General features: G+C 44.1%; 1 protein-coding gene across 1 annotated transcript in view; it reads right to left on the bottom strand.

Annotated features, from left to right (window-relative positions):
• LOC137537061 (zinc finger protein 850-like) overlaps positions 1-12,493 on the bottom strand; it is a 32,767-nt gene extending 20,274 nt beyond the window's left edge. The window contains exons 1-4 of the mRNA XM_068259207.1: positions 12,317-12,493; positions 11,844-11,941; positions 10,723-11,744; positions 5,129-6,711 (exon numbers count right to left, since the gene is read on the bottom strand). Coding sequence (XP_068115308.1) covers positions 5,129-6,711; positions 10,723-11,524 — 2,385 coding nt within the window. The 5' untranslated portion in view covers positions 11,525-11,744; positions 11,844-11,941; positions 12,317-12,493. The remainder of the gene's footprint in view (positions 1-5,128; positions 6,712-10,722; positions 11,745-11,843; positions 11,942-12,316) is intronic.
• Between the last annotated feature and the right edge of the window lie 587 nt (positions 12,494-13,080).

Genomic DNA, 13,080 nt, shown 5'->3' with positions numbered 1-13,080 from the left:
AGTGGAATTCTCCATTTCCCCTTCGCAAAAGAAACCATAACATTCCTGTACAGCACTGACCATATTATATGTGATTATGCTTGTTATGAGTCATCCCCTGCACCCAGTAACCCAGAAGCCAGCAAATGACTGCTTTCTGGCGTCCATGTGGATGGGTGGTGCCAGAACTGCTATTCTATATGTGAGCCACCAATATTTAAAGATACAGCAGACCACATCTATAAGTAATACATTTTGTGTGTGTGTGGGGGGGCGGTAAAAAAAAGCCTCAGGGGGCCGCATTCGGCCTGTGGGCCTTCGTTTGAGGACCACTGGGTTAGACCCTCACAGCTGGCTGGGGAATATCCTCAAAGAAAAGAGTACTGATCATCGCTTACCAAACATATTTAAAGGACAACTGTAAACAGAGGGACATGGCGACTGCCATATTTATTACTTTTTAAACAATACCAGTTGCCTGGCTATCATTGGTCCTTTGCCTCTAATACTATTAGCCATAGACCCTGAACAAGCATGCAGCGGATCAGGCGTGTCTGACATTATTGTCAGATCTGACAAGATTAGCTGCATGCTTGTTCCTGGTTCTATTCAGACATGACTACAACCATATAAACCAGCAGGACAGCCAGGCACCTGGAATTGTTTAAAAGGAAATAAATATGGCAGCCTCCATATTCTTCTCACTTCAGTTGTCCTTTACTTAAAAGTATAAAGCAGATGTGACCTCACAAGTGTCTGTTGGTATACAGCATATATTTATGTATGGTTGTCCGGCCAGGGCTCCTGCAGCGTCTCACAGCTACCCTCCTTCTGATCCTTCTACGCTGACACCAGCACCCTTGCACCATATGATAAAATCCCATGCTCTGGTTAGCTCCACCCAACTAGTTTCATCATCAATCAGACTCATCAGGAACCCCTGATACTGCCAGACTTCAGGAGATACAGGAATATTCCCCATCTGTTACGCAGTTGAGGATTTATGGGTTAATAATTCAGCTATAAGTGAGCAAGTGTGGTTTCCCATGATGCATCACTCCAAATATGCTAATTATGCCCATGAAAGACAGGCACACATCCAGAACCGCTGCTGTATATAGAGTCTACAGCTTATAAATTGTGAGGAATTCCAGTAAAATCCATGGGAGACACAGCACAATGCCTTCTGGGCTAGGACCTGAACTCTTGCACAGGACAGATGGAAAACATATAGAAATGCATCCTGTATGTATTTAGAGAGTTTAGCCTGTCATTTTATCTCTCAGCTGTATCAGCAGCCCGCTGATACAGCTGAGAGATAAAATGACAGGCTAAACTCTCTAAATACATACAGGGTCAATTTCTATATGTTTTCCATCTGTCCTGTGCAAGAGTTCAGGGCCTCAGCAGAGCAGTTAATTTGTAAACACAGGATATTAACCCTATGCCTGACACTGCAAATTTATTGCAGGATTTGTATCAGCTGTTACAAACAATGTTTTTCTTGAAAGGTTATTATGCTGTTGCATATATTTTAGAGCAAAGTGGAAGTTCTGAATATTTCCTTTTTAACCACTTATCTGGATAGATATTTCCGTCCAGATAGGCCCTGCTTAATTTTATCTGTATGGATAAATCTGTCCAGTGTTTAAGCAGCCGCGGCCCCGTGCACCCAGGTGTTTTTTCCTTAGCGGTGATTGGGGATGGGAAGCTAGGGCTTCCAACCACAGTGCCTGTTATGAATGGACATGACCTCTGATCAGGGGCCATGTCCATTCAAAATAAAGTAGGTGAATGAATGGGAAAAAAAATATGAAACACTTCCTTGTAAAGCAGGCAGTGTTTCTGGCACCATCTAGTGGCGGAAAGTTAAATTACACAGTACACCTTTTTTTAAATGAAAAATATTAATATAATTTAATAATTTCCAAAGCCCCCTCCACCCACCCCAGTTACTAAGTAAATACATTGAAAAAAAATGGGAAAAATCTATAAATAGTTGCCTTAGGGATCATTTACAAGTGATGAGTAGTAATAAAGTTATTGGGGAATTAATGAAAGGAGCGCTGACAGGGGAAAATTGCTTCTGTCCTAAAGGTGAAAACACCAGTAGGCTGAAGTGGTTAATAATACCAGTTGCCTGGCAGTCCTGCTGATCATTCTGCATTAGTGTTGTCTGAATCTCACACCTGAAACAAGCATGTGGTTAATCCAGAGGATCAGCAGGACAGCCAGGTAATCTGCATGGTTTAAAAGGGACCACATATGTTAGCCTCCATATCCCTGTCAGTTCAGGATAAAGGGAGGGGGGGACACCAAGAGCCCAATAGTGTGATACTGTATAGATGATAATTAATAATGAGTAATATAACAATTTAATACTCACAAACCAGGGTTACCATTAGGCAACCTCTGTGAAGGCAGGTGGGGAGATTAACCTGACCCCACTCAGGATTAAAAGTCGCTCTCTGTAGATGGGAAGAAGTTGGGTACAACCCTCCACCAAGCGTGGACTTAGCAATATGTAGAAGCTTTCCAGAGGCGCCAACAGAATAAAAATCACTTAAACGAGCTTAAAACCGATGGGGCAGTGGTGGGCCTATCCCATCCATGCAGACAAAGCAAACAAAGGAAGGACTGTGGCATCAACAGTCAAACAACAATTTATCCTGCTTCATCAGGCCAATCAAAAAGGAGCATACAGCTTATCAGCATCAAAACCTTTAAGTGATTATTATTCTATTGGTGCCTCTGGAAAGCTTCTACATACTGTCAGTTCAGGAGTCCTTTAAAGTGGACCTAAAGTCAGAGCATAAAAACCTATAAAGAAAAACATTACTTCTAAACAACTTATGGAACTCCTACAATAAACCTGCAGTGTTTACTTCCTGATATTCCTGGGAGCATAGAAAGGGTTAGGCTCTCTTCCCATTTTTGTCCGTTCGCCTCTCATTGCTAAACGGACAGGGAACGTCTCTCTCTCTCTCTCTCTCTCTCTCTCTATATATATATATATATATATATATATATATATATATATATATATATATATATATATACAGTATGTATGAGCCTGCAGTGGATCCGTTAGATGGGTTGTGGTAAGCAAGCTGCACTTCTGTGCACTCCACTTTAATCCTGGAAGAGCAGATGTGTATATTATATTATAGCCTATGGAGGTAACACATCTGCCCGGGGCTACAGTCGGACCACAGCGCACCATCGGAGTGGATACTACATTGTCCACACCCGCTAGCCGCATTTGATCTAGCGCAAGTGGGAACACAGCCTTAACTTTGTGTTTACCAGGCCCAGATTTCCTTCACAGGAGCCTATAGGCACAGATGTTATGGCACCTTGGACTTCTCCCTCCATGAACCTACAAACCCTCCCAAACCACATCGCAAGTGTGCTGGCTGCCCCAGCTTCACTCCTCCCTTACTTCCCTTGCTTCCCTAGACTGGTCCCTCCACAAACTTACAAACCCTCCTGAACAACATCGCAAGTGTGCTGGCTGGCCCAGCTGTCACTCCTCTCTTAGTTCCCTAGCCCATCATAGGTTGCTACAGGTGCCCCTTAGCGTTAGGTAGCCAGAGCTATCCTCAGGATTAAGTAGCTAGAGGTGCCGCTGATTGAAGGGAGATGTTGTCAGTGGAATGCGAAGAGGGTGAGTAACCTCTAATTATGCTCTGCTCAGGACTCTGCATAGGAGGCACTAGGGGAGGGGAGTAAGCTGCCTTTTCATTATCAGGCGCCTGTAGGCAGGTGTCTTCAGTGCCTTATGGTAAATCCGGCCCTGGTGTTTACATATTAGCACAGAACAAAGGCATACTTCAGACACAGCTGACAGCCCTTAAAGGGACACTTAAGTCAAACAAACAAAAAATGAGTTTTACTCACCTAGGGCTTCCAATAGCCCCCTGCAGCTCTCCGGTGCCCTCGCCGTCTCCCTCCGATCCTCCTGGCCCCGCCAGCAGCCACTTTCTGTTTCGGTGACAGGAGCTGACAGGCTGGGGACGCGAGTGATTCTTCGCGTTCCCAGACACATTAGCACCCTCTATGCTGCTATATAGTATATGATATATGCTATAGCAGCATAGATGGCGCGATTGTGGCCAGGAACGCGAAGAATCACTCGCGTCCCCAGCCTGTCAGCTCCTGTCACCAAAACAGGAAGTGGCTGCCGGCGGGGCCGGGAGGATCGGAGGGAGACGGCGAGGGAACCGGACAGCTGCAGCGGGCTATTGGAAGCCCCAGGTGAGTAAAATTCATTTTTTTTGTTTGACTTAAGTGTCCCTTTAAGGTGCGTACACTCACACTACTATAAGGAACGACGGGTCCATCAGACCCTCCCGCTGGGCGGGCGTTCCAGCGATAGTAGAGCGTGTCTACAGTCTGTCGGCAATCTGCTGAGCGGATCGTTCAGAAACAGTGTTATCAGTCTGCCGGCAGACTGTACACATGCTCTACTATCGCTGGAACGCCCGCCCAGTGGGAGGGTCTGACGGACCCGTCGTTCCTTATAGCAGTGCGAGTGTATGCACCTTTATTTACACTTGCTGATTACTAGCTGATATCAGCTAATCACACAGGCTGATCTCTCTAAAAACACAGAGTGGAATTATCAGCAACAATATGTGTTTTCTTTGTCTGCTGTGCAAGAGATTAGCTCCACTTTAATTTTCTTACCTAATGCCTGGTACAAACTATGCAATTTTACATTAGATTGATGGTTGAAACGATTATTTCCAACAAGTTTGATCTGATTTCCGATCGTTTTTCTGAATGATTTTACAGTCTCTTCTATACAAAATTGATTAGGAAAAGGATTGGAAATCAGATCGGACCTGTCAGAAATAATCGGTTTGACCGTCAATATGATTTAAAATTGCATCATGTGTACCAGGGGTTGGGGCATTAACGGCAAATATTACACTAAGACCTCCTTCCCCTTTGGCATTCAGTTGAACAAAGGAAATTTTGCTTTCTAAGCGTGTAAGACTATAACTTGTATAAGCCACTTGCTGACAATAGACAGATGGTGCAAGCAACATCTGGAGGCATCAGAGGACAAAGATCGTGAAAGGATCATGAAAGGGCAACATGAACTAGAAATGTCACTTTACATCTGTCACCAACTTCAGTGTGTGTGAACTCTCTGGTGTTCAATGAGATGTCCGTTCTGCGCAAAACATTTCCCACACTCTGTACATGAAAAAGGACGCTCGCCTGTGTGAATTCTCTGATGCCTCAAAAGGCTGTTTTTATGGACAAAACGTTTCCCACACTCTGAACATGAGAAAGGCCTTTCGCCAGTGTGAATCTCCTGGTGGGCCTGTAGGTTCCCTTTACGAAGAAACGATTTCCCACACTCTGAGCAGGAAAAAGGCCGCTCACCGGTGTGAATTTGCTGGTGTTTAAGAAGGGCTGCTTTAATGATGAAGCCTTTCCCACACTCCGAACATGAAAAAGGGCGCTCGCCAGTGTGAGCGCGTTGATGTCTAAACAGATGTCCTTTGTCACTGAAGCCTTTCCCACACTCTGAGCAAGAAAAGGGTTGTTCACCTGTGTGAGATTTCTGGTGTGCGAAAAGTTGAACCTTTTGAATGAAAGATTTCCCACACTCTGTACATGAAAATGGACGATCGCCTGTGTGAATTCTCTGATGCCTCAAAAGGCCATTTTTATGGACAAAACGTTTCCCACACTCTGAACATGAGAAAGGCCTCTTGCCAGTGTGAATCTCCTGGTGGGCCTGTAGGTTCCCTTTACGAAGAAACGATTTCCCACACTCTGAACAGGAAAAAGGCCGCTCCCCTGAGTGAATTTTCTGGTGGGAAAGAAGGTGTCCCTTCTGTAGAAATCTTTTCCCGCATTCCGAACAGAAAAAGGGATGCTCGCCTGTGTGAATTTTCTGATGCACCAGAAGATACTCTTTTCGGAGGAATCCCATCCCACACTCTGAACAAGAGAAGCGAAGCACCCCAGAGTGAATCTTCATGTGTCGACAAAGGGAATCTTTACGCGTGAAGCTTTTCCCACACTCAGAACATGGGAAAAGACGTTTATCCGTGTGACTTGTCTGGTGTTTGAGAAGGCTTTCCTTTCTTCTGAATTTTTTCCCACATGCTGAACATGGAAAAAGATGACTATCTGTGTGACTTCTCTGATGGATAAGAAGAGTTTGTTTTTCCGTGAAATATTTCCCACACTCTGAACATGAAAAAAGAATCTCCCCTGTGCGCTCATCTTTGTGACTACTCTGGTGTCTCAAGAGGTTACTTTTCCACATGAAAGCTTTCCCACACTCTGCACAGAAAAAAGTGCACTCACCGGTGTGTATTCTATGGTGTCTGAGAAGGTCTGATTTTGAGTTGAAACCTTTCCCACATTCTGAACATGAAAAGGGACGCTCGCCTGTATGACTTCTTTGGTGTGTAAGTAGATAACTTTTCCAAATGAAAGCTTTACCACACTCTGAACACACAAAAGGACGCTTGCTTGTATGACATCTCTGATGTCGATGAATGTCTCTTTTTGTAAAGAAACCCTTCCCACATTCTGAACAAGAAAACAGAGTTTCCACTGTCTTCTCCCTCCGATGGGCAGTAAAAAGTGATTTCATATTTCCAGTAATGGGGGTTCCTCCTGGAGAACATTGTGTGACGCCATTATCTTCTGCAGCATCATCTGGAGGGGAGATAAGACGTCCCTCCGTAGGGCTCCCATCTGCTGGGAAGAGATTATTATTAGTAACAGTACATTCAAGTTTCATGTATGCTGATCTGGCAGTCAGGTTTCCACACAGCTCCAGCATGGAAGATGAAACAATATAAACATAGAATTCAGATAAGATGTACAAGACAACCAAAACAGTTATAGCACACAAGCTCCCAATGTATATACACTGATATTGCTGCCCTGGGGAGGAGAGTAATGGGGCCTTCCTCCACATATGTTGGTACTATGATGTTATACTGATGAATGGAGATGGACCTTTCATATGGTGTACAGTATCTCCTCCTCATTTGTTGGTACTATGATGTTATACTGAGGAATGGAGATGGGCCTTTCATATGGTGTACAGTATCTCCTCCTCATTGGTTGGTACTATGATGTTATACTGAGGAATGGAGATGGGCCTTTCATATGGTGTACAGTATCTCCTCCTCATTTGTTGGTGCTATGATAATATACTGAGGAATGGAGATGGACCTTTCATATGGTGTACAGTATCTCCTTCTCATTTGTTGGTACTATGATGTTATACTGAGGAATGGAGACGGACCTTTCATATGGTGTACAGTATCTCCTCCTCATTTGTTGGTACTATGATGTTATACTGAGGAATGGAGATGGGCCTTTCATATGGTGTACAGTATCTCCTCCTCATTTGTTGGTACTATGATGTTATACTGAGGAATGGAGATGGGCCTTTCATATGGTGTACAGTATCTCCCCCTCATTTGTTGGTGCTGTAATGTTATACTAAGGAATGGAGATGGGCCTTTCATATGGTGTACAGTATCTCCTCCTCATTTGTTGGTGCTATGATGTTATACTGAGGAATGGAGATGGGCCATTCATATGGGGTACAGTATCTCCTCCTCATTTGTTGGTGCTATGATGTTATACTAAGGAATGGAGATGGGCCTTTCATATGGGGTACAGTATCTCCTCCTCATTTGTTGGCATTATGATGTTATACTGAGGAATGGAGATGGGCCTTTCATATGGTGTACAGTATCTCCTCCTCATTTGTTGGCATTATGATGTTATACTGAGGAATGGAGATGGACCTTTCATATGGTGTACAGTATCTCCTCCTCATTTGTTGGTACTATGATGTTATACTGAGGAATGGAGATGGGCCTTTCATATGGTGTACAGTATCTCCCCCTCATTTGTTGGTGCTGTGATGTTATACTAAGGAATGGAGATGGGCCTTTCATATGGTGTACAGTATCTCCTCCTCATTTGTTGGTGCTATGATGTTATACTGAGGAATGGAGATGGGCCTTTCATATGGGGTACAGTATCTCCTCCTCATTTGTTGGTGCTATGATGTTATACTGAGGAATGGAGATGGGCCTTTCATATGGGGTACAGTATCTCCTCCTCATTTGTTGGTGCTATGATGTTATACTGAGGAATAGAGATGGGCATCTCATATGGTGTACAGTATCTCCTCCTTGTTTGTTGGTAATATGATGTTATACTGAGGAATGGAGATGGACCTTTCATATGGTGTACAGTATCTCCTCATTTCTTGGTACTATGATGTTATACTGAGGAATGGAGATGGGCCTTTCATATGGTGTACAGTATCTCCTCCTCATTTGTTGGTACTGTGATGTTATACTGAGGAATGGAGATGGACCTTTCATATGGTGTACAGTATCTCCTCCTCATTTGTTGGTACTACGATGATGTTATACTAAGGAATGGAGATGGGCCTTTCATATGGTGTACAGTATCTCCTCCTCATGTGTTGGTGCTATGATGTTATACTGAGGAATGGAGATGGGCCTTTCATATGGTGTACAGTATCTCCTCCTCATTTGTTGGCACTATGCTGTTATACTGAGGAATGGAGATGGGCCTTTCATATGGTGTACAGTATCTCCTCCTCATTTGTTGGTACTATGATGTTATACTGAGGAATGGAGGTGGACCTTTCATATGGTGTACAGTATCTCCTCCTCATTTGTTGGATAGGTGATGTTATGCTGAGGAATGGAGATGGCCCTTTCATATGGTGTACAGTATCTCCTCCTCATTTGTTGGGAATGGACCTTTCACACATCTCAGTTGCCAAAATCTTCCGTAGCAATCATGGGAAAAGAAGGTGCTAATGTTGAAATTAATAAATCCTGGTACAGACATCCAATTTTGATTGGCCAAATGTTACCACTTCCATATAGTATGATGGTTTACCTACACGATCTCTTCATTGTATTCAAAATCTGTTGACCTTCATAATACATGGAGGTGTGAAGATAGGCCATTTGTCTACTAGGCTTTGCCCATGATGTTTATGCAACAAATGGGATTTTTCCCATTTAAATTCTGGGCAGAGGCACAGGTCTAATAATAATTAGATAATAAGTGGATAGAAATTTTGGTATTGAGAAAATAATTGTTCTTGTACAGTTCTTCTACAACAATAATCAACCAAACCTATGTAGTGGGAAGACCCTGGATCCTGTGCAGCCCTCCTAGTCCTCGGTCCATCCAATCGTTCTGGCGTCATCTCCATATGAAGTGATTTGTCCTTCTTGGTGTTCGGCTCTCGTCAGGCAGCCTTCACAACCACTCAGGTCCATGAGTAGTTCTGAAGATGAGCACCTCCATACTGGACACATGCAAGTCTGTGCACAGTGCAGATGCGCGAGTCCTCAGAACTACTCGGGTACAAGAGTAGTTCCAAAGGCTGCCTGATGATTGCTGAAAACCTAGTAGGACAAATGACGTTAAATGGGGATGGCACAGAAATGATGGGATGGACCGAGGACGGTTTTATGGTATCCAGAGCCTTCCCTCTACATAGGTAAGTATCAAACCTGACGTTTCCTCACTTTAGGTTTGCTTTAAAGACTTATACAGTAGTTGTGAAGTAAAGGTGCCCCAATTACAGTAGATTATCTTCTGCTGTGTATAGGATATATCCTTTTTCTCCTCAAGTAAGCAGTATGTAATGGTTCACAGCGCAGATGATGATCACACTCTTCAGGCACAAGACAGATCCATGTCCAGTTAGAGAGAAAAAAGAACGAACTCCGGGCACCTTCTGTCCAGTGCTTTATTAGCAAGTGATGGCAGACAGAGTTCAGGGTACCATATCAAAGAGATACCTTCATCTGGTGGTCCTCAATGGTGATGGTGCGGTGGAGGTGGGAATGCCAGGGCACTAGGTGGGACTGGCGACGGCCGTTTCGCGTCTATCCAGACACTTGGTCACGCTGCGTACCACTACAAGACAGATCCATACCACCTCCAGAGATCCCTCTAGTAGATCCAATGACCTAGTGGTGTGCGCTTAGTGCACCAAAACAACAGAGGGATGCTCTCAGTGGATGCAAAGTCAGGATCAAAGTTTATTCCATAAAAGGCAGCCAGGTATACAGCAAAGACACTTACATCTAGAGGGTCCTATGCCACTTAGGACCCTCTCGTCCAGACTAGTTTCGGCTTTCCACCGTCTTCAGGGTATCCCCTGAAGACGGCAGAAAGCCAAAACTAGTCAGGACAATAGAGGTCAAAGTTAAGCTGACTAGACCAGACCAGCACTGTACATAGTACTACAAGGGTAGGAAGCAAACATACCAAGAGAGGGTCTTAAGTGGCATAGGACCCTGCCTTGTGCCTGAAGAGTGTGATCATCAGCGCTGTGAACCATTACATCCACAATTCCGAAGAAGGCACTTCACAGGCTTCAAACTTTCGTTTTTTTTATTAGAGCAAAGGCCACATACATGTTACGGGTCACCTGACCCTTCCTCAAGTGTCAAGGGTCAGGTGACCCGTAACATGTATGTGGCCTTTGCTCTAATAAAACAAACGAAAGTTTGAAGCCTGTGGAGTGCCTTCTTCAGAATTTTGGATGAATTTGGATTAGCAGGAGTGGTGTGCCTGCTGGAGAAGTGCACCGGCGTGCTACCTATTAGATGAGCGACTCTGAGTCCCATGGTTACTATTGTACTGTGAACCATTACATACTGCTTTAAAGACTTCTCTGCTTACCAGAGCTGAAATCCACAGAATGGCCTTCCTCCTTAATTGTCTTCATCATGTCGCCCTCATCTATAGATTGCCGATCATCACTCCTCACATATGTTTCTTCCTCTTTAGTTGTCCTCATCATGTCACCCTCCCCTATACACTGCTGATCACTCCTCACATACGTCTCTTCATCTTTCTCTTTAGTTGTCCTCATCCTGTCACCATCCTCCATAGACTGCTGATCACTCTTCACATACGTCTCTTCCTCCTCTTTAATTGTCCTCATCATGTCACCCTCCTCCATAGATGGCTGATCACTCCTCATATATGTCTCTTCTTCTTCCTCTTTAGTTGTCCTCATCCTGTCACCTTCCTCCATAGACTGCTGATCACTCTTCACATACGTCTCTTCCTCCTCTTTAATTGTCCTCATCATGTCACCCTCCTCCATAGATGGCTGATCACTCCTCACATATGTCTCTTCTTCTTCCTCTTTAGTTGTCCTCATCCTGTCACCTTCCTCCATAGACTGCTGATCACTCTTCACATACGTCTCTTCCTCCTCTTTAATTGCCCTCATCATGTCACCCTCCTCCATAGATGGCTGATCACTCCTCATATATGTCTCTTCTTCTTCCTCTTTAGTTGTCCTCATCATGTCTCCCTCCTCCATAGACTGCTGATCACTCGTCACATACGTCTCTTCTTCTTCCTCTTTAGTTGTCCTCATCATGTCTCCCTCCTCCATAGACTGCTGATCACTCGTCACATACGTCTCTTCTTCTTCCTCTTTAGTTGTCCTCATCATGTCACCCTCCTCCATAGACTGCTGATCACTCTTCACATGTCTCTTCTTCTTTCTCTTTAGCTGTCCTCATCATGTCACCCTCCTCCATAGTCAGCTGCTCACTCCTCACATACGTCTCTTCTTCTTTCTCTTTAGTTGTCCTCATCATGTCGCCCTCCTCCATAGACTGCTGATCACTCCTCACTCCTGTCTCTTCTTCTTTATTCTCAACTTTCAAAACAATTAAATCTTCACCCTTTCAGAAGAAAATCTTACATGAACACTGATGCACAGAGACTACATTGCAGATTATAATCAAAGTATTTTCTTACTGTAGACCCTCATTCCCACCTACCTGATAATGTTGGCGGATGGTGTGATCTTCCAGAAGACAATTCTGGGAATAAAGAGGATCTGTGCACCTCTCTGGTGGGTTTCTGTTACTGGTTCCATCTGTAGGAAACACACATTGACTGATTACATCATCTCTATTTGATTACGAGATGATGGGGGATCTAGGCGGGAGTACCATTTGAAAGTGGCATCCGGTAACAAGGGCACGACAGAGTGACGATATTGGCCCCCAGCACTCAACAGAGGAAGCCGCTGCAGAAATGTGTATGTTGGAGGGAACACAATGCGGCAGCTGCAGGAATCAGGCACCGGGCACCTAAATGACACCCTCTCCCTCCGGCATCGCCAAAGCCGATAATTACATTGTGGGCTATGAAGGGGCCAAGATTAAAAGGTGTGTTGTTTTTAACTGATTCACTAGGTGTACCCTCCACACTGCTCTTTTCTCTACAAGATATGAAAGTCTCCTCTTACCTGGTGTTGTGAGGGGCAGCAGATTCTCCATCATGATGTCCTTGTAGAGGTCCTTGTGTCCTACATACTGGCACTCCTCCATGGAGAAATAGTAAGGGACATCCTGGCAACAAATCAGAAATTCTCTACAATATCTTCATCTTTCTCATTACCTCCTCTACTGCCAGTTCCAGCAATGGCTGCTCTCCACTTCCTCCTACTTCACCTCTGACCCCAAACTTCCTATCTGTGGAGCCTACGCCTTAGTCTCTATGCATGCTATCATTTCAGTAAGTTGTCCATCTTGTGGAGAGTGTTGGTACTGCACGTTGCTCTAATTGCACTCAAAGCTGAATTATTGCAAATACAGCACCTTGTGTTCTCAGAAGGCAAAATTATATTTAGCATCCTTTTTTTTTTTATGAAGAGGGCTTTTCATTCTTTTTTAGCCCCTTATACTTCCTTAGTGGTTCTGGGTCACCCTGAGCTATCTGGGTACCCCTAGTACTGGTCTGCAATCACAAACCTATATGTCTCAACCACACATATGATCCCCTATGCACTGCAACCACTGTAGGAGTCACATTACCAAAACCAATTATTGAGAGCTAAATATAGGTACTCAACCTTTATTCAGTCAAAATAGTACAAAAGCACCAAAGTTACTAAAATCATTTAAAATTGAATACACCACCATACTGAACCTAATTCCCCCAATCAGTCTCACCCATACACACTCATACAGGTACCGGTACCTAGACACACTGGCCGGTCTCTTTAGAGTG

The sequence above is a fragment of the Hyperolius riggenbachi genome, chromosome 10 (genome assembly GCF_040937935.1).
Source record: "Hyperolius riggenbachi isolate aHypRig1 chromosome 10, aHypRig1.pri, whole genome shotgun sequence".
NCBI classification, from domain to species: Eukaryota; Metazoa; Chordata; class Amphibia; order Anura; family Hyperoliidae; genus Hyperolius; species Hyperolius riggenbachi.
The sequence above is the reverse complement of the archived record's forward strand: the minus strand, read 5'-3'. Positions and strand labels throughout refer to the sequence as shown.